Source organism: Daphnia magna, linkage group LG5 (genome assembly GCF_020631705.1).
Source record: "Daphnia magna isolate NIES linkage group LG5, ASM2063170v1.1, whole genome shotgun sequence".
NCBI classification, from domain to species: Eukaryota; Metazoa; Arthropoda; class Branchiopoda; order Diplostraca; family Daphniidae; genus Daphnia; species Daphnia magna.
Genome location: NC_059186.1, coordinates 5659047 through 5678661, shown reverse-complemented (window position 1 = coordinate 5678661; position 19615 = coordinate 5659047). Strand labels below are relative to the sequence as shown.

The following is a 19615-nucleotide window of genomic DNA, read 5'->3' as shown; positions in this document are numbered from 1 at the left end:
AATGGATAACCAACTTTAGTTTCTCACAGTACATTTCAAGCTATGAACTTGCTTTACAGCAGATATCATTGGCTTTGGGTGTCCGCTTTTAGTTTCTTCTTCCTACGCTGAATTGAAATGAAACAAAATTTGATACAGAAACAGAAAATAAAGAGAATAGAAACCAAATGGATCGATCTCGTAGTCACTACAGGCTTTCGGATGATGTCGAACAATTGAACGAGGAAACATCACGCGGAAAAAATCGAATGCCATACAGCAAGAAAAAGACACCATGATAGCGTCAATTAAGCGGATCTTGGAACGTTACCAAGATAGCGAGCAGATGTAGCACGTCATCGCATACAAAGGCAATGCTTCATCAGGAATCAAAGAATTTTTCTTACAGGGCAATGTCGATTCTCATTTTCGTTTTTGTTTTATTTTTACGGGAGGGAGTATCAGCTTCAATCATCGAAAGAATGGATGTGTTTTATTTCTGCTCGTTCGTTTTCCCTTTCATCGATAAAGGTACGTAAAAGTTGGATGTAAAGAATTTTCGTTCCTTTCAAAGAATTGATGAATAAACCACATTTTCTCATTTTCACCTTCCCCTCCCCCCTCCCTCCTGTCTCACAAAACGCAGCTTAATGATGACATTGTATTATTATAAGCTGAAAAGGAAAGTGGACTTGTTATTTTACCAATAAATACTTGTCTGATGAGACCGAACACATGTTGGATGTTTTTGCCACTATGCCCGACATATTCAGTCAGGTTGTATAGACCAGCAGACTAACTCGCTTATATGAATAGATGGAAAAGCACCAGATGCTAGTGCATGTATAAATGGCGAATGTTTCTAATAAATGCCAAGCTGCTGCACATCTATAACAGCAATTAACCAATTTTTTTTTTTTTTTATTTGAGGAAAAGAACGAGTTTGTACGAGAACTCTACATGTTTCCGTCTACCTAAATACGCATTTGTAGTTGGTCTGTGAAATTCGAGAGAGACTAGAATTTTATTTTCAAAAGAACTTAAAAAAAATGCTAAAAAAGAGATAAAAGGGAAAATGAAATAAGGTTGGAAGGAGTGTGGAAAATCAATGCCGACAGGTTTCTTGACTGAGGCACTCACGAGAGGTATTTGGTTCGTAAGTGCCGGACTGAAAGTGATCTGAATTTTTTCTTGCTTCACTCGTCGCAAATTGCCTTGGCTGTGTTAAAATCAAACTCTTTTCACCCCACTTAACCTTTGCTTCTAGATTGAGCTATAATGCAAACAATGCAGTTGGAACTCCAGGGAGGGCTTAGGGATTCTGTAAGTAAAGCTTTAACTGCCAACATTGCTACAAATGGCATTTAAGGTTTATTTGCCTCTATATTCCAGTCCTTTGTGGTAGGGTATTGTTTGATTTATGCATCATCGACACTTTAATTATTAAGAAGTTGTGAAGGTCAAATGTGAATGCCGCAATAAGTGGTCGAATGGAGGACTGACACGACACGTGTAACGCATAGTATGTTTGATGTCTGCTAGCGGTTATTAACCATCGATGACGATTCACTTGGAATCGCCGTCGCGTGTGCTTTGATTCCTGGCTTTTCCGTTTTGAAGTGTTCAAATCAAAGGCCGTATGTGCTACGCAACGCAAGTCTGACAACTCAGAATCGTTGATTAAGCGCCCGGAACCCTGCCACTCCGTTTAACACGAACCGACGATCAGTGAAGATCGTAAATCAGTGCACCGACAGCACGTTAAAAATAAATCTTAATTGCCGAGTCCAGCAAAATTCCTGATGACACAGCCTCAATACACTGCCAGTAAGACGGGTATATGCCTGTCCAGGGGATATATTGCTTACGTAGCAATAATGCAATAGTCCTGCACGAGCTAATGCTTTAACGACGTTCACGGGTCACGTAAGACGCGATCAATCGTTCCATAGTCATGACCCACCATTCCTTCGTCTGATTCCACTTTTTACGATACGCCACGGCTCGTGTTACGGCTTATCATATGGATCTTATTTTCGATTACGTTTCGCTACGATATTTTCAAGATTCTTCGACAAAATTCGAAATCTCAAGTCAGCAAGAGAATAAGCAACAGCGTTTGAGCTGCGTGTTTACGACAGACCGACCGATTCTTGTTCACACAGCAGAATACGCAGACTTAAGCGAATAGTGTTGATACACAAAACGCTTCATTCATCCAGAATGTTTAGTTTTTTTGTTTTGTTGTTTTTTTCCGGGAAAAAGAACACGTCATCGTCGTAAATAGGTCTATGAACTGTATAGGCGAATGCAAACTTACTTTATTGATCAGTGGAAGAATACTGGTCGAATGACGTAAACAAGGGTCGAAGATTAGCCAAGTGTCAGGCTGCAGCACAGCAATAACTTTAGTAATCCATTAGCGATTGGCTATGGATAACGATGTTTACCAATTGCGCTAACGAGGCAGTTATAGGGGACAACAAAAAAAAACAGGAGGATAACAATGTTGAAATTTGTTCTTACTAGTGGAAAGAAAGGCCTATAGCTACCCGGTTGGGCTCTGTGAAAAAATCAACTGGGTCGTCCACGAAGAAGAGTTTACCTTTTGTATCTAGCAAGTGTGTGCGGAAAGGGGGAGGAAGAGGAACAGGGAACCGTTGGATCCGCCCGCCGATGCGCATCAGCCGGGAAGTCTGCGCTGCGCAGCAACGTTTTGTCGTCATGTATAGATTATAAAAAAGAAAGGATGTATAGCATAATGGTAAAACCCGTCCTTCTATAGCTCCCTGCAGGCCTGTGGCTTACGGTTTGATGGGCATTTCTTTTATTTGGGTTTTTGTGTGTGTGTGTGTGTGCGTCTGTGTCATCTCTTCTTGTCTCAGACAGCCATGCAAATCCGAATGGGACGCGTTCCTCTGACGTATTCAGCATGATCTAATCTCCACCGCCGACTCCCATCATGCACCTATAATCGTTTTCTTCTTCTTCTTCTTATTCTTATTCTTATTCAGCATCTTTTTTTTGTCTGTTACAGTATACTCGACGGTTCTTTTGTTGTCGATCATGCTATTATCACGTCTTCGGTTTTCTGAACTATTCTTAATGACCTGCACACTTCCGAAGGCAGACCATATTTTTTCTGTGTCTCGTCTTTTCTTTATCGACAAAAATTTGTCACATCCCGTCACCCGAAGTGACACGATCTATTTTCGAAAGAAACTCTTGTACGGTTTGACGCCACTCGATGATGATGTGTGATGTCGTCTGACAGCCGCATCGTCAGCTATGTGATCCAGATCAAATCACCGTCATCTGAACCTGAATATTGCAACCCAAATTCATTTGTCATTTTTTTTGTGGCTGGTACTCTGACGGTTGCGTTCTAACAATCCAGCACGGCAAGCAGCCGCGTCTGTGCTTTTCACGTTTAATTAAATACGATCAAGATTAAAGAAGAAGATTGCGCTGCGATATAGCCTACTGTACATCGTGTATACGCATGACATCTGATTGCCAGCCTTTTGTCCCGTCGTAATAACGCTTAGAGTTGTCTAATATTCTAGTTCAAATAAGACATTCACGTTTCAATTTGACTTATGATCGTCAATAGCTTTCAAGATGTCTGCAAGAATAAACCAATCGTCTAAAACCAAATAACATTTCCCTATTCTGACTGTTTTCCTCTTGTCACACTGAAACGAATAAGATCCGAGAAAATGTTTTCTGGGAGCAACGTCTTGACGCCAAGCTTTTTCATTCAACATATAAATCATTGCATGAATGAATTATAAAGCTCTTCGCTCTAGTAGCCAAGTTTACGTCGGGTATGTTGTCCTTTCTCGACAAGCAGACTTAAAGAATTGAAATTCCAAACATTTGTCGCCACTTGAACAGTCTGTCGTTGTATAGTTTTTCGTTTGTTTCACTTGAAACGTGCGTCGTGCTTTATAAACGTGTGTTCTCATATATTTGTTGTTTTATTTCAATGCCAATTCGTGCTTATTGATGCAAACCAGCGACTCTACCTTATTGTGACAATTGTTTATTCTGCGGGGAGGAAATCATATTTGATCAAAAGAAATAAGAAAAACAAGTGTGGTCAAAATGCATAGAAATGCAACGTGACTGCCCCACTTGAATTCTCTTTGGACAGCAATTTCCCGGTTTGAGTTTTTTCTTGTTTTTGTTTTTCGTGCTGCAGCATCCCTGCTTAAAAGTTCCAAACGCTGCGAACTATACATGTTCTGTAAGGATATTCAAGGCGTTCCCATGGCGCCCGGCGCTGACAATGACATCAAACAAGTTGTGTTCAGCTGTGCATGTACGAGTGGCTTCAGGGGCAACATGCCATGCTAATTGATCACGAACAAGAACTGGCGATGGACTGTCGGCAACGTCGTCGACTTCATCCTAACTAGTCGACCGTAACGTCTTGTCTTCGCGGGAATAAAAGTCATCCGCTCGTTTTACTTGGAAATGATTAATGGAAAGAACCGTGTAGCCATTTCATTTTGTTACAAAGTATTGTCGAACTGCTAGCCTGGCTCTATATTGTTTTTTGTTTCTTTTTATTATTATGGGAAAAATGCAACGATGAAAAAATGCGTAGCCAGTAAGTATACAACATAATTTTGAGAAGCGTTAAAACAAAATAAATAGAAAAAATAGCGGAATACATTAAAACAACGTCTTTTTATTTACTAAGGGCAATCAAATTTAGCTTCCGGGGTGCGCCGATGGGTAGACTGCCCCCGTTGTCTTCCAGTTCCTAGCTTCCTACATCATCACAAATGATTTGGAGGCCCATCACGTAAGGAAGGCATGGCCGGATGATAGGGTTTAGCTTTCTAATAAATGAGGAATGGGAATCCATATAAAGCTCGCACGACCCATTCAAGATCTGTTTAGGAAAAGGTTGATTTGTTTATTTATGTAGTATTTTCTTTTTTCTTTTAGTATTACTTAGAGTAAATAAATATCAGCCAAATCGATGATAAGTGTGTTGTATTCGGATAGCTGGTCTGGTATGAAAGCGTTCCAGCGTTACAGTAAACTTGCAACGCATATAGCCATACACTGCGCGTTTTTTTGCGCTTGATTGTACCTTATGCTAATCGATTTGCATCAAACAAGCAATCCAAGTCCTATAGTTATGCAGTTTTGTCTCTTTTAAAATCACGAAATGCAACCTAATGTAAAGAATAAGAGTTGGATTGTTTTACGTAGCGCCTTTTTCCTGGTGTGTAACAAGTTTTACAATCTCGTGAATCAAGCGGTGAGCGAGGCACGACACAAAACAAGTATGCTTTTGAAGGAAGAGATAGCGTACTATTTTTTGTTCAGAAAGGATCTGGTTAAGTTTGGGAACACGCATTTGTTGTCAAAACAATAAAGTTCGTCTTTCGCAAACTTTGTTATTCTTTCCACTTTCGTCGTTTTGGATAATTTGCACTTCTGCGGAACTATGGGAAGCAAGTCACGCCCATGAGGGATTTACGCATGCAAACCCTCCAGATTGCTCCGTTTTGGGTTGGATTCTCATTCCACTTTTCAAACACGTAAACTTGATGACGTAGAATTATTCACATAGAGAACGTGATTTTTGTATATAAACATGTTGTGGGTTGGAGTAGTTATAGATATCTTTTTGGCGAACAGCAATGGAAATCATAAATTGAGCTGCGGCAAAACAAAATCGGCGTGCCACGCGAACTGAGCCGCGTCGACGTTAACCTAATCGTGCCGATTTTGCAACGACGTGGCCGTTTTGCAGGATTAACGCGTATTACCTTGCTTCGTTTTCAACTGTTTCAAATGATCGACATACAGTAATAATATAAAAAGAGGAAAAAAATGAAAACCACTTTGTCTTTGAAAATGTAAGAGACATAAAATCAAAGACATAAAAGTGATGCATCAATTGAACTTCTTTTTTGTGTTTATAACTCATTAATCTTGTTATTTAGTGACGTTCAACTACTGATATATTGTACACGTTGAATTGACGGGAGAGGGTTGAATTCGGTTACGATAGCCCTTACCTTTTGACGATCTGTACTGGCTTCCAGTATAATACGATCGTCTCAGACATTACTAGGGAAATATTTGGACAGAGGTAGCATAGTTGATCGAAACAAAACACGGAATTAAAGAACGACCTATTCGGTAGCAAGAGGAATTTCAAAACTACCAATTATGGGGTTCACAACCGTATTCTAAAATTCTGTGGACGAGATATGAAAGAATGGGATTCAACGAAATCATAACAAAGAACAAAATACGGATTTAGGGTAACACCTTGTGGCGAACTTTTCTGCACCCTGTGCCAACTAAACTGTTTGTGGTTGTCTAACTTCCTCGAAAACGCATTAAAACAAAAAGATGAAAAAAAAGCAATGTCTTTGTTTTTTTCTTTTGCCTTGAGGATTTTCATTGTGGCTGACGTGCTGTCTGTGGCGTTGATCCGATCGTCAACCAGCGCAAATAGCTCAGCACAACATCTAAGACTCTCCGTCTTCTCTGGTCATCAAATATAGAAACCATTGCTACAAAACAAGGGAGAGCTCGTGCTCTGATTGAGTTGGTAAGTTAATTTAATCACAAGTTCTCTGCTTTGACTGCTGGAAAGGTTGCGGCCTGAAGAGCGATGCTTTGGAATTTCTGTCTAGCACTGCTATATTTCGCTTTCTGGTCCCTTTGAAGTTGCTATTTGTGTAAACCCAATAGATCAAAAGATTGGTACCAGCAATGGAGAAGACAGGAAAAGAAGAAGGAAACAAAAAGAAAAAAAGAAAAAGGAAGCTTGAGATGGTAGGGTCGATTATAGCATGAAGCGTGATGTATACATGGGATCTTTAAAACTCAAACTTTGATGTCTATCATGACTTTGTTCGACATCCTATAACGCTCTGTTCAATAGCAGATGCAGGAAGGGATTCAGATATGAATGTATACAAAGAGCTGCACACAGAAAATCGTGTAGGCGAACTGAGTAGGCGGGGACGGAGTCGTATTGATTACCACGCCAAACTTGTTTAGCGGCTGACATACATTGCCAGTGTGGATGGGGCCAACGTGCCCAGTCTTCCCCTTGCCTGACATTATGGATTTTCATCACTCAGCAATGAACCGCCTTGCAGCTAAACGCCGAGCCATAATCAAGTGATAAAAAACATTGTCGTACGCGTTGCAGACGATACAACATAATTTCATTTAATCCTTGGATTAATGTGCAACGCCTGAGGTTACGCCGCGACGTACGGGCATCGTAGATATATGTATATGTATATGTATCTGTATACCACTTACACCCTAAACAACGACGAAACGGAGAAGGAGAAAGTGAAAAATTAAAAATAAAAAAAAAAAAAATAGATATTGGGAATACAGACCAAGAACCTGAATATTTCAATGACGTGGCCTACATTATTGTTGCCAACCACTTGGCACAATATGAAACACGCTAACATAACAACAACAACAACCAAAAGGAAAAAAAACAACAAAACAAAACAAAACATGGAACGATACAGAAAAAAAAATAATTAAAAAAAGGGGGAAATCACGCGCTTCTGATTGGGCGACAAGAAAGGATCCATTTTTCAATGGCCATTCTATTAATTGAAATTCGATTGAACTTAGTGGTCTGACCCTCCACGTTGTTAAGTTCCGTTGATTGAAGGTAGGGTGCTGGCCGCTGGCGGCTGTAACAAATCAGAGTACTGACAAAGTGCATCGCGCAGATTTCGTCCAATCCGAGCTGAATCTACGGCCGTCAGTTCAACCAAGTGCGGATACAAAGAAATGAGTTGCCTCCAAGTCAAGGGGTTCACTGCGTCACCCGATCCAAAGAGGGAGAGATGAGTCATGAAAAAGAAAACGAAATAAACGGAAGATTAGAGCAGATTTTAGGCTATTCTTAGTAGCTCTTGCAGAAAAAGTGTCAAAAGCACGTTCGCAGATGCTCGAGAGAATAATCGAAAAATGCTATTTTTACCTTTATTGGTTGGAATCTTCTTTAAAGCGGATATTAGAGACGAAAGACCTTGTAGAGTGAACGCAATTTCAGCAGTGCGATACCTGTCCAAAGTTATGCAGTCAGAATATTAAAATTATGGAGTTGTTGGTAAATGCATGGAATGGGATATTATCGTGAGCAGCTAAGCTGACGGTCACGAATGCACCCTGCCAGTCTACGACAGCTTCAAATATGACGGTCAAGTCACGACAAATATCGTTTTCGGTATAGTCATGCTCCTTACCACCCTTTTATTTTCTGGGAGACGAAGAAAAGAGAGTTCGAACAAAAAAGAAAATTTAGTTGAACACCCACCTCGGCATGGGACATTGACCACCGGTTTTTGCGTCTTGAGCAAAGGCAGCAAGAACCTTATGGAATCGATCGAGAAGCGCGGTGATGGCGAGTTGATTGGTAACTTGGTTGGATTGGCTGGTAGACATTTTGTTTTGTTCTTGTTGTTGTCTTTGCTCTTCGTGGATCAACGAGAACTGCAACAACACTTCAAAGCAGATGCGGGCAAATTCTTCGCGCAGCTTAGGACCTGTTTCGCTATCTACTGCACGAAGAAAGAAACAATTGATAGGGGAATTTGACATCGTCGAACTAAAAATGCGGGTAATTATGATTACCCGGTGGGACGAAATGAATGGACCCCTTGCTCAATAGCCCCATTATTTTCGAAATGAAATGCGGCGGATAGAAAGTAGCTTGCGGCAGAATTTCGTCTCGGATCAATTCCATTACTTGACAATCTAATAGTTCGTCCGACTGAATTTCTTCCGGTGTTTGATTGGCCAAAGGAACGCTAGAACACGAGAATAATTTAATAAATTTTTTTTTAAGTCAACGAATAATTAGTCTGAAGAATAATTGGTTTGAGTTCCTCATGAACTCACCTTTTGGGAAAAGAAATTCGTCTAGCGCTAAGGTTATTTCAGTCCATAGCGGTAGCAGGGTTTCCTGTAAATTCGAATTATTCTCATGATTGTCAGTCTTGTGCCGGGCCATTGGTAGTCCTAGACGAAGCACATGTAGTAATGAATGAACTGCTAGCCGCCAAGTTGTTTGAGAAGTGCAGTCGTACTTTAGACTAAGGGGTAAACGCAGGCACTGGAAACAATGATAGCAATTTTCAGAATGAAATGATTTTGCAAAACAAAAAGGGTAGTTCAACTTACTCGAATAATACTGGTCAGGACTTGAGACTGATTAACCACTTCCTCTTGGCACGTTTTTCCATACAAATGAACAGCCATAGTTAAACACTTTTCTCCAAACGGGACGTAGTTTAATGTCACCCATTCAGCGGACTTCTCAATTGAAAGTGAAAACGATTAAAAAATATTAAAAAATTCATTTAATATGGCTGCTCAAACTTTTCTTCGGTTAGTATACGCTGTCATAAATTTGTTTATGATGTGAAGTTCAACGAGACGTACACTCGCTTCCATAAATATGTAGGCCACCGCCCGCGGGTTGTACCGCTTCAAAAATACCTTTATGCGCGCCTTTATGGTATATTCGACAATAGAGTAGGAAGGGGTTACATATGAAACCAAAATAATGATGGGATGAGTATGAAAACCAAAAAAGCTATTATTTCAAGGCTTTTTTCCTTTCACAAGCTTAAGTAAACATTCCGTAAAGGTATATTTGAAGCGGTACAACCCGCGGGCGGTGGCCTACATATTTATGGAAGCGAGTGTACCTGCATTCCCTTGAAAGAGTTCACTGATTTAGTTTTTAGTTGTCCGAATGTCGGAGCTTGACATGCAAAACCAGCAAAAACCAAAAGTTGATTAAAGAGAGCTGGTATCATAGATTTCATTAGCTCATTCCCAGAAACAAAGTCCTGTAAAACGAAAAACGGTTTGTCAGTGTGTACAATGTACACGATAACAGAGAGATTCTCAAGTACCCGCTGCAGTGTATCCATACAGAGTAAGACTCCTTCCTGAAGTGGAGTTAGCACAGGGTCGTTCACCGACGCAAGAATAAAAGGGGAAGCTTCACCATGTACGGGGACACTGACTGCTGATTGAAGGACGGTGCATAACATTTGAAGGTTGTCCGATCCGAACCTGTTGAAAATAACATGAGCGATACCGTGAAATATACAACTTGGGACGGAAACGTCAATGAACTGATACGAAAGCAGAAACGTCAATCTTAGTAAAATAAAATGTAGCAAAAAATTGTATATGTACGCACGGTCGGCTTAGCCGAGAAGAAAAAGGGGTTTTCAGATGATTTCACAAGAGTAAATAGGAATACCTGGATTTTACATGTTGGAAGAGCCCGGGAAAGATAAGAACTAAGGCAGTCAGGAATGGCTGTGACGGAATATAAGTCACTCGCTCTTCTTTTTGCGGACTTGTGGCAAGCGTTCCTATTTGAAGCCAGGCTTTCCATGCAACGTTCCAGATGAAATCATCGTGGCAACCACTGCCATTGGATTCGTTGGAATTGCACTTGGTTGTCGTCGACAGAACATCTTGAAACGCTTTCAACGAGGCCAACGAAACCTAACACCACATCATTGCAATTACGAGGAATGAGCTTTAATGACGAAAACCAATTACTCAATTTTTAGTACGACTTACCTCTGAATTTTTACTCAACGCCGAATTTTCAATATGTTCAAGCAACAGAATCCAAGCTCTAGAAAATTCGTCCAATGACTGCAGCATGGGTCGCTTGGTCTGGAATACACGGGCAACGCCAGAAAGAGTCAACACCTGTCGTGGTTAACAAATACAGTTAATGATTTTTGTTGTTTACGAGTATCAAATTCAGTTCTCACCTGAGTCTCTGCCCATTGCTTTTGTGCTGTATTCCGTGAATGATGGATAAGCATACTTCCGGACGTATCCACCTTGACATCACTAGCTTGGCCCGAAAGTTTTTCACGTTATCCAACAGGGGAAAAAGAACCTGCAGATTAGATAAGAAGAATGTAAATGAAAAAGAGATAGGAAAATGTGACAAACGAACCTGCCACACAACGGCCTGCCAAGTGCTGTGGTGCAGAAGATCTCCGTGAGCTGCAATAGTACTAAAGAGTGTTTGACCAGCTGATTTACGCACTGCAGGCCGTTCATCGATACATAATTCGCCTAAAGCAAACGCGATTCAAAAATTTCAATCGTAATTCTTATCCATCACGGCAAGCTGATAATTCATTACCGAGTTTGGTATACAAACACATCCAGAGTTTGTCAAAGGCGGCCATGTTCGGTACTCCAGGAAAGTCTGGGAAAACCTTATTTTTCTCGTCGCACAATGAAGAACGTAGTATTTCTCGATTTTGATAAAAATAGTCGGATATATTCCACTAAAACGGGTTGGAAATGTGATAAAATGAAGAATAAAAAAATTAGTTGAATAACCTACATTAGAAAAATGTGTTAGTCTTTTAAAAATGTCCTGTGCTTTCCTTACCATAAGACCAATTGCTGTGAGAGAAACGTTGAGATCTTGTGTTTGTGATCCAAATTTTCCGGTCGTTTCGACTGCTAAAGGCAAGCAGTTCCATGGTAAAACAGGGAGATAATCCGTTACCACCAACTGTAAACACTGGAACGCGGAGCGTACTGAATTTTCTCTTCATGATTTGAAATCCAAGCAATGCAAAATAAGACAGAAATGAGCATCATATGATAAAGAATGTCATGTTCATTGTTACCCTTGAGAATTGTTGATAGCTCCTATGATATTAAGAAACAAGGGCCATCCAAAAGAGATTATGTCACCAGAGCTGTGCAGCAAATGGAGCACACAATCAACTTGCTTTTGCCGCACGTCTGCAAAACTGGTACTAGACAGCTCATTTAATGGCGATATTAGCAACGTCTGCAATCTCTGTCAAATTAATAAGGGATAGAGTTTGCTATTCTTCAACTGCCTAACCACAAATAGCCTAACTGTTTCGGATAGTTACCTGGTTTTCTTTTAAAGGGGTAGAATATTCATATTGAATTGCTGATCGAACTAACGTAGTAATGGCCTCTATTCCCCATTCTCTCATGCGGTTAAGCGGGTGGCTACTGACTTCCAGCAGGTGATTTGTTACAGGACGCCAAAGAACTTCTACCCTGTTCAGATTTACAAGACCAGTTTCCAACAGTTTTGCTACGGCAAAAGTGAGGGCTCCTGCAGTAAATATAGAAGGAGTTCAATCTATTAGAATTCAATCTACTTTTATCCAGATTGAAGTTGTACAAACCCTGTTAGAATAGGCTACTTCTAGAGCTTCCTGCGACAGCTGGCGCAATGCGTCGATCAAATGATGTAGAGCCACATCATCTAAATATTGGCTGGATTCAAATAGTCTGCTTAACATCGATGACAGGACGGGCAAATCTGCTAAAACAGCGGCAGTGCTTGGCACTAACGTTGCCGAGCTCACTTCCACTAACGGCCGTGACGACTTTAACGAGCCCCCACTGGAGGGTTTTAAACCAAGGATCCAAGCGAGGTGCTATCAGGCGTGAGAAAAGAAAGTGAAGAATTAATCTCAAAATTCAAGTGTGTAGGAAATACACGGATACCTGTAAAGTGGTCAAAACCATGTGCCAGGCGGATCCCAATACGGCGCCATGACAATGGGCTACACTCAAGATAGCACGCATGCATTGCAGATTTTTTGCTGTTAAAACAACTGGTCCCTGCTGAGATCCTGCCGGTTGTGAAGGAGTAGGCAATGGGGAGCCGACAGCCACGATCAAATGCTGGCGGAATTCCGTTTCGATATTAGCATTTGTGTTTCCTCCAGCATTGCCGATATGCTGGCTATAGCTTTCCGTATTCTGTTGTCTAGGCTGCGCGACTACTTGGACCATCACAAGAAATCCTGAAGACTGAAGCTAATATTTTAAGCTATCAGATTTTGTTACCTCGATTAGTGACAGTTCCTGGGGAAGACGCATTTAGAACAGTTAAAGTGTAGTGCGGCGGCAGCGATGCTTTGCACAGAGCTGTTATGAAAGCATCCCGAGGTGTCGTCAATCCAACACGACCACTAACACTGGCGAACGTCTGTAGAGATTTTAGAACATTTTCCGTGCTCGTCTCATCAGTGCTGAAAAAAGAAGTCCAATAACAACGCGTTGCTAAGGGTAAAACCATGTTAGATTTATGAAAGTGTACCTAGCCTCAAGTAATAGGGTTAAAGCTGCTAGTAACCCACACCAGCTAGAGTTTACCAGCTGTATGCTAAAAGAATCATCGTCAACGACAGCCTTCTCATTTGAAAATCTATCTGATGATGCCGACGAGTCGCTTGTTGCGCTAGGTGTGTTTTGTACCACAAGTGAAATAGACCTGATAACATCCAGCAAGCAAGCATATGCCACAGACATGCAATAACCATCTTGAATGCCTGGGGGATCCGTTTTGTCCAGCATTTCCAAACTAAAAAAAAAAAAATATTATTATTTAAAATGTCAATGCACAAACCCAAAAAAGGAAAAAAATATATATATTTTTTTAATTATATAAATGTATAGTATGTATAATTTTTTTAAACATACAATGTAGCTTTGGGTTGTCCGCTGGTAAACGCTGTGCATATTGGTATCCAAACGCCGCGATAATAAAAGCCAGCTTGGGGAGTGATTCCAGGTCCAATGCTAACACTGGTCATCAATGGCGAAGAAGAGGAAGTTGATCCGGTCAAAGCCACTTGAGCTAAACACAAATTTTAAATATGACGACAGAAATTAGTTTTAATAGCTGCCTATCAACATACCTGAAGAAGCAAGACCGGGAGGTGTCGTCACAAACAGTGACTGTATGCAAGCAGCAAGAGAATTCACCGTGTCTTGGAATATGTTTGTTGCGTGCGGTTTCATATCGTAGCTTTGACAAAAAGATTTCACCAACAAGGGTTGAGCCAATAACCGATGAAGGATTTCCAAAGCCAATGCTCTCTGCCATGCCGGTTTATCAGGATCCAGAAATTTAATAATTAACGACAGAAAAATTTCGCACTCTGTAACCTGAAATATAACGAAATGGTGGAAAAGATTATTCCTAGTGTACATGGAAAAATCCTTAAATCTAATGGATTCTTACCAGCAATGAATAATACTTCTGAACCAAAACAGACACTAGTCTCAAGAGTCGCATGCTGACAGGAAAAAATGGTTTGTCTGTTGTTATGGGTTGCTGCGCCTGTAACTGCTGTTGCTGATGACCGATAGCAAGTCGATACTGTGACTTCACATTAGGCGAGAACAGTTTGATCACCAATGCACATACTCTCTCTTTCAATAATGAACTGAATTCCTGGTGCTATGCAATAATCAAGTGTTACAAGTCTTTTAATTTCTTTGTTTTTTCAACATAACAACAATTTTAGAAGTACCTTGAAGAAAACGCTGTAAAAAGTAGACAAGATATTCTCCAATAATTCTATCCCAAATGTTCGTGTCATTTCAGTCATGCCGACCAGCCAGGAGGGTTGATCACCGTTGACTAGCATAACCAGGTCCTTTGGGAAGAAATGTAAGTTTACGAAGAAACGTTATTAATAGGAAAATTATTTACTTGAAAAAGAGAAAATGCGTCCTGGGCAGATGGTTTAAGGGTCTTCAGTGGAGAATCAGATAATTTAGTAAACTCTTTGCTTCCATCGGAAAAGTTGTTATCGCCTGTTGTGGGCGCTTCCTCATTTGATGATGCATCTTCTATAACCACCCTTTCAAAAACTAGCGATACAAGCTGGCGAACAGTAGCTCCAGCCGTGTTTCCAATTGTAGTATCTTTAGCAAAGTGGAGTCGGAAGCAAAGCACCAAGCACTGTAAAAATTATAAATAATATTTTTGATGTTGCTTTGAAAATTTTGCCTTAGTTATACCTTGGACAGAGAATCTCCTCGAACTAAATTGCTTGTGGTTAGTAACAAGGCAGCAGTTTGAAGAACTTTCACTTCATCAACATTATTCTCCATCAAAAGCCATATGACATTAATAACATATTTGGCTCCCTTTTCATCCAGTAAATCATAAGTAATAAACCTTTGTATGGCTCCTAAGCAAACCTGTATGTAAGAATATTTTAAAAAAATTACAAACCGCATATTCTAAAATAGAAAATTGTCACTTTTGTTAGTTTAGGGTCTTTAGTTTCACATCCTTGAATGAGGGGATAGAGGGCTGGATTGGTAATGTTTCGTAAAGATTGATGTGTCAATTGAGAGCCACTGTAAGGATTCTTTAGTTTTGTCAGCACTTCTTCAGATGCCTATACAAAGTATTAAGCCACTTCATTAACACTGAAAATCAAAAATAGTTGTACTGTTACCTCTTTAACTGATGTGTATTTTTTTCTTGTTTCTACTATTAATGTTCTCAGATCATTCTGAAGCCCTTCAAGTATTCTATTTACTTGATCCTTGTCCATTTTGTTATAGATCTCAACCTACTGTTATATTATAGCTTCTGCCGACAAAGATCAGACTACTTTGGTTAGATTTTGATGGGATCCATACAATCCGATTCACGTACAAAAATCATCCACACCCGTTACTACAACGACTGATTGCATTACGCTAGGTGCTGTCTAAGCGCCTTTTCTCATGTTAGCTGAGCACGGAAAACCTGTAGTACTTTTCTTAATAATTAAGAGGAAAGAAAAACATTCGCGTTCAACTTGTCAAATGCAGAAAACTATGTGACGTGGGGAATTTTCGTAAACGCCACCTACAGCTGACCGACGGTACTACAGATAGGTAAATAAAGGAGAAAAGGTAAACCCCCTCTTTTCTTTTGCTTTTTATGTTTGCTAAATAACAGCGGTCGATTAATTTAGAAGTCGGATCAAATACTACTACTATGATATGACCTTCGTAATGGTGATTTAAATGGTTCTATGAAATTGGTCTAAATTTTAAATGGCTCAAAAGTAAAAATAAAATCACGCTTACTATGTTCACCGTCGAAGATCCTTTTCATAAATAGTTCCATGCCATGATCCATGATCATGAATTCGCAAGTACTCAAGTTTGTCAATACAACCTGATTTTTTTAAACACGCTGGACTGACAAATCCAACTGTTTATTAGGTAATACCTGAGACATTTGTGATTGGTAATTAGCTAGGTTGGTAAAAGAAATCCTTGATCTTCATAATGTGAAAATTTCAGAGAAAAAGAAGAAAAAAAAAACTAGATATAAATATATATGTATATTTTTAAAACGTTATGTTCTTGCATTAGGATAGCGGGAAAACGCAAAAAACTCAGAAGCACGTTATCCCCTAGGAAACCGTTCAAGCCATACGGGATAGCCCTTTTTCTGAGAACATAAAAAATTTAGTTTTGAATAATACTCTTGTTCCTTATGCAGTAATAAAATGCCGCTTAGATAGAATTTTTAAAAAAATCCCGGGCTATCGGGTCATAAAAATCGCAAAAGGGAGTTTTTTTAATAGTTTAGTGGGTACTGCTTCATGAACAGTTTCTTTATTTAAAAATCAATGAAGCCTGTCAAACTCAAATTTGTTAAACATTGCTTAGAGAAGTTTTAGATGACAAGTAACTTCATCAATAGCTTCTGTAATGGCTGGTCCAATGGCTAAAACAGTCTTTGATCCTGGAGCTATTTGAGTTCTTCCAGCATCTCTCACAACAGATGTTAACAGACCTTTACTTCTTGAGATTGTTGCTAGGGACAGTAGCTCTTCCTCTGAATCAACCTTTACCACAACTTTGGGTTGGCCAAAGTTTTCCCACCATTTTAACATTTCAGGATCTTTGTGTAGAATTTGCTTGTAAGCAGCCACTGCAGCATGGGAACACTAGAGTAAGTATACACAGAAACCATTTTAACAAAACAGTCGCTGTTAACTTTATCTATTTAAATTAACCTGAGCAGCAATTTTCCCTTTCCCCATTTTCAGGTCATTTCTAACAACCAGAAGTAGTTTGTATGTTTGTCCATGATTGTTAATAGGACCTCCATAAGTCAACTCATCATCCTATGTAAAGTGGTCGAGGCAAAATTTCACAACACATAATTTTTGCTTTTATTTAAAAAATGTACTTCATTTTTTGGCAGGGTGGTTGGAGCATCATTGGCTAACAACCTGTAAATCAGTGCAGATGAAATTATACCACAAGACAGTCCAGCCAAGAACGAGGGATTTACAAAATCTTCTAACAGTCCAATCATCCTGATTTCTGACTGACTCCGAACCAAGCTAGATTTTTCGTGCTGTACTTTTTTAATTTGCAGTCTTAACAGGTACAAACCATAACCACGTCACAATGCAGCAAAAGGCCTGCTAAATCTAACGTGTTAAACTAAGTCTAACGTGTTTGACCGTAAAGAAATTTTGAATCTAAGTAATACGTATCGAACGGCGAAGGGCGAACTGTGGAACATGTGGAAATGGGAGGAGTTATAAGTGCAAAGATAAGACATGGGAAAATTACTGCGTAAAGTGTGGGAGTTCACCCTTGAGCTTGAGACTTGACTCGATATAAATTACCAGTGTTCTGTGTTCTGTCGAATAAGGAAAATCTTGATTCGTTTTGTAAACGAATACGAATAAGCAGTACAAACGAATACGAACAACGAATAAAAAAGACGGTTTATTCGCGAATACGAATAATATTCGAATAACGAATAAATTTTCGATTAAAATATCCAGTGTTCTATCGAATAAAACTTTCGAATAAAATTTCGAATAGAATAACGCAAAAATTCGAATATTTATTCGTTATTCGTCGAATAAAAATTTTCCTTATTCGTATTCGTTATTCTTACTCGTTGTAACTCCAAATTGTATCATTTCGAATACAGTTTCGAATAGGTAATTTTATTTTTGTTCGGCAAAAAATGTAATTTTGGATTGCTGTTTTGTACAAATATTTTCTATTTCTAATGGCCTTAATTCCATTTTTATTCGAAAATTTATTCGTTATTCGTTATTCGAATATTATTCGTAATGGCGAATAAAACGTCCTTTTCATTCGTTATTCGTATTCCTTTGTACTGCTTATTCGTATTCGTTAACACAACGAATCAAGTTTTTCCTTATTCGACAGAACACTGCCTAAAATGCATAACATAAGGACTAAAGCAGAGTCATAGAACCCTGGTTGGTTCAGGCTGAGAGGAATCCCTATCCGCAAAATTCAAGTTGCTTTTACAACACACCCGCTAGGGTGACATTTTCGGGGGGGCGCTGCAACTTTTACTCGATTTAAGATTACTCAAATTTAAGATTACTCCTCGTTCCTATTTTTCGACACTTCAACATTTTGAATTTTTTTATAACAATAACAATAGGTTTCAATTGTATAGTTGTAGTCGAGTAAAAGTTGCAGCGCCCCCCCGAAAATGTCACCCTAGCGGGTGTGTGAGTGTGTAGTGGGGGTGAGCAACTTGAATTTTGCGGAATTTGGAAAAACCTAAAAAAGGGGAGTTTTTTTTGTAATGGTTATAACTTTTTTACTGTGTTATATTCATAAGATATAATTAATACAAAATAAACTAGGTTATATTGGCTACAAAACTAGACTATTTGGGGATTTTTAGGTTATTTAGTTTTTATGTAGCATCAATTTTAACAAGACGCGTAGCGCCATAAGCGCCGTGTTAAACACGGCGAAAAAATTTCGACGCGGAAACCAATTTCAGTAACTTTAAAATTAAAAAAAAATAGTAAATCTACACAAAAAACATTTAAATTAGAAACACACGTTTATTAACACATACAGTTTGATTACATGTAATAAAAACAAAAAAAAATTTAAAATTACACCCCCATTTCTTATTTTCTAATTTTTAATTGAAAATTTAAATGTGATCCCTACGTACGATTTTTGAATTTTTTTACACACTTACTTAAAAATTATGTCGAAATAGTGCTCATTAATAAAACTTCTCATTACTAATTGTTTGAGGTACAAAAGCTAAAATGACTATACTATAAAGTTATCAGTCGTCTTTAATCTATCGACTGCTGAGAGGGAAAATAGCCATAGTTAGCGCTCGGCCCCGCGCCAATCGGGGAGCTTTTTTTTCGATACGGTGCGGTGATAATCTTAATCGGGGTCCGGTGCTCGGTGCGGTGGTATCGGTGATCGTTGCCTTCCCCGATTATCAATGAATAGTGATCTAAATTGGCAGTTGCCCTGCGGCCAACAAGAACAAAATGTGACCCTAGTCACGTGATTCTCGTTGGCCTATCAGAACGCAAGGTCACTGGTAAGACTAACCCCCTATGGCTGAAGCGGCGCTATCGGTGCAGCACCGATTATAGCACCGTTCCGCACTGAAAAAAGAAATCCCCGCACCGAACTTCCCCGATTCATTTTTATCGGGGAAGCTTAGCGGTGTCCCCGATTAGAATGTGATCGGGGCCGAGCCCTAGCCATAGTGGAGTAACCAGGGGTCTATGACTCTGGTTTAGGTAATTGCAGAAATGTGAAAGCGTAAAGAAGTACCATAAACAAATCCTAAAGGGCAGCAAAGGTAAGTTTTAAAATCAGGCTAAACGGTCAGCATAAAGAATGCGATCAGAGTTTGTGAACTGGTTTGCGATTTTTTTCATACAATCCTGGTTGGGCTTTAAAAAAAAACAGTGCATCGTGCACCGAAAAA

General features: G+C 39.4%; 2 protein-coding genes across 2 annotated transcripts; both read right to left on the bottom strand.

Moving 5' to 3' along the window:
• Nucleotides 1-7247: 7247 nt before the first annotated feature.
• Nucleotides 7248-15704, bottom strand: LOC123472174 (protein MON2 homolog). Its single transcript, XM_045173338.1, is given in 29 exon segments — nucleotides 7248-7813; nucleotides 7979-8061; nucleotides 8315-8558; nucleotides 8632-8807; nucleotides 8895-9112; nucleotides 9181-9312; nucleotides 9711-9854; nucleotides 9921-10083; nucleotides 10277-10527; nucleotides 10606-10740; nucleotides 10806-10906; nucleotides 10909-10936; nucleotides 10997-11118; nucleotides 11189-11336; nucleotides 11444-11606; nucleotides 11688-11863; nucleotides 11943-12151; nucleotides 12224-12482; nucleotides 12553-12830; nucleotides 12898-13082; nucleotides 13151-13414; nucleotides 13534-13690; nucleotides 13752-14001; nucleotides 14078-14296; nucleotides 14370-14495; nucleotides 14552-14803; nucleotides 14863-15045; nucleotides 15108-15248; nucleotides 15309-15704. Coding segments are annotated over 29 exon segments (5076 nt in total). The 5' UTR covers nucleotides 15408-15704; the 3' UTR covers nucleotides 7248-7643.
• Nucleotides 15705-16451: 747 nt separating this feature from the next.
• On the bottom strand, nucleotides 16452-17383 carry LOC123472173 (peptidyl-tRNA hydrolase 2, mitochondrial-like). Its single transcript, XM_045173337.1, has 3 exons — nucleotides 17048-17383; nucleotides 16872-16982; nucleotides 16452-16802 (listed from the first exon to the last, which is right to left on the bottom strand). Exons 1-3 carry the CDS (start codon nucleotides 17174-17176, stop codon nucleotides 16518-16520), a joined length of 525 nt encoding a protein of 174 aa, XP_045029272.1. The 5' UTR covers nucleotides 17177-17383; the 3' UTR covers nucleotides 16452-16517.
• Nucleotides 17384-19615: the final 2232 nt, after the last annotated feature.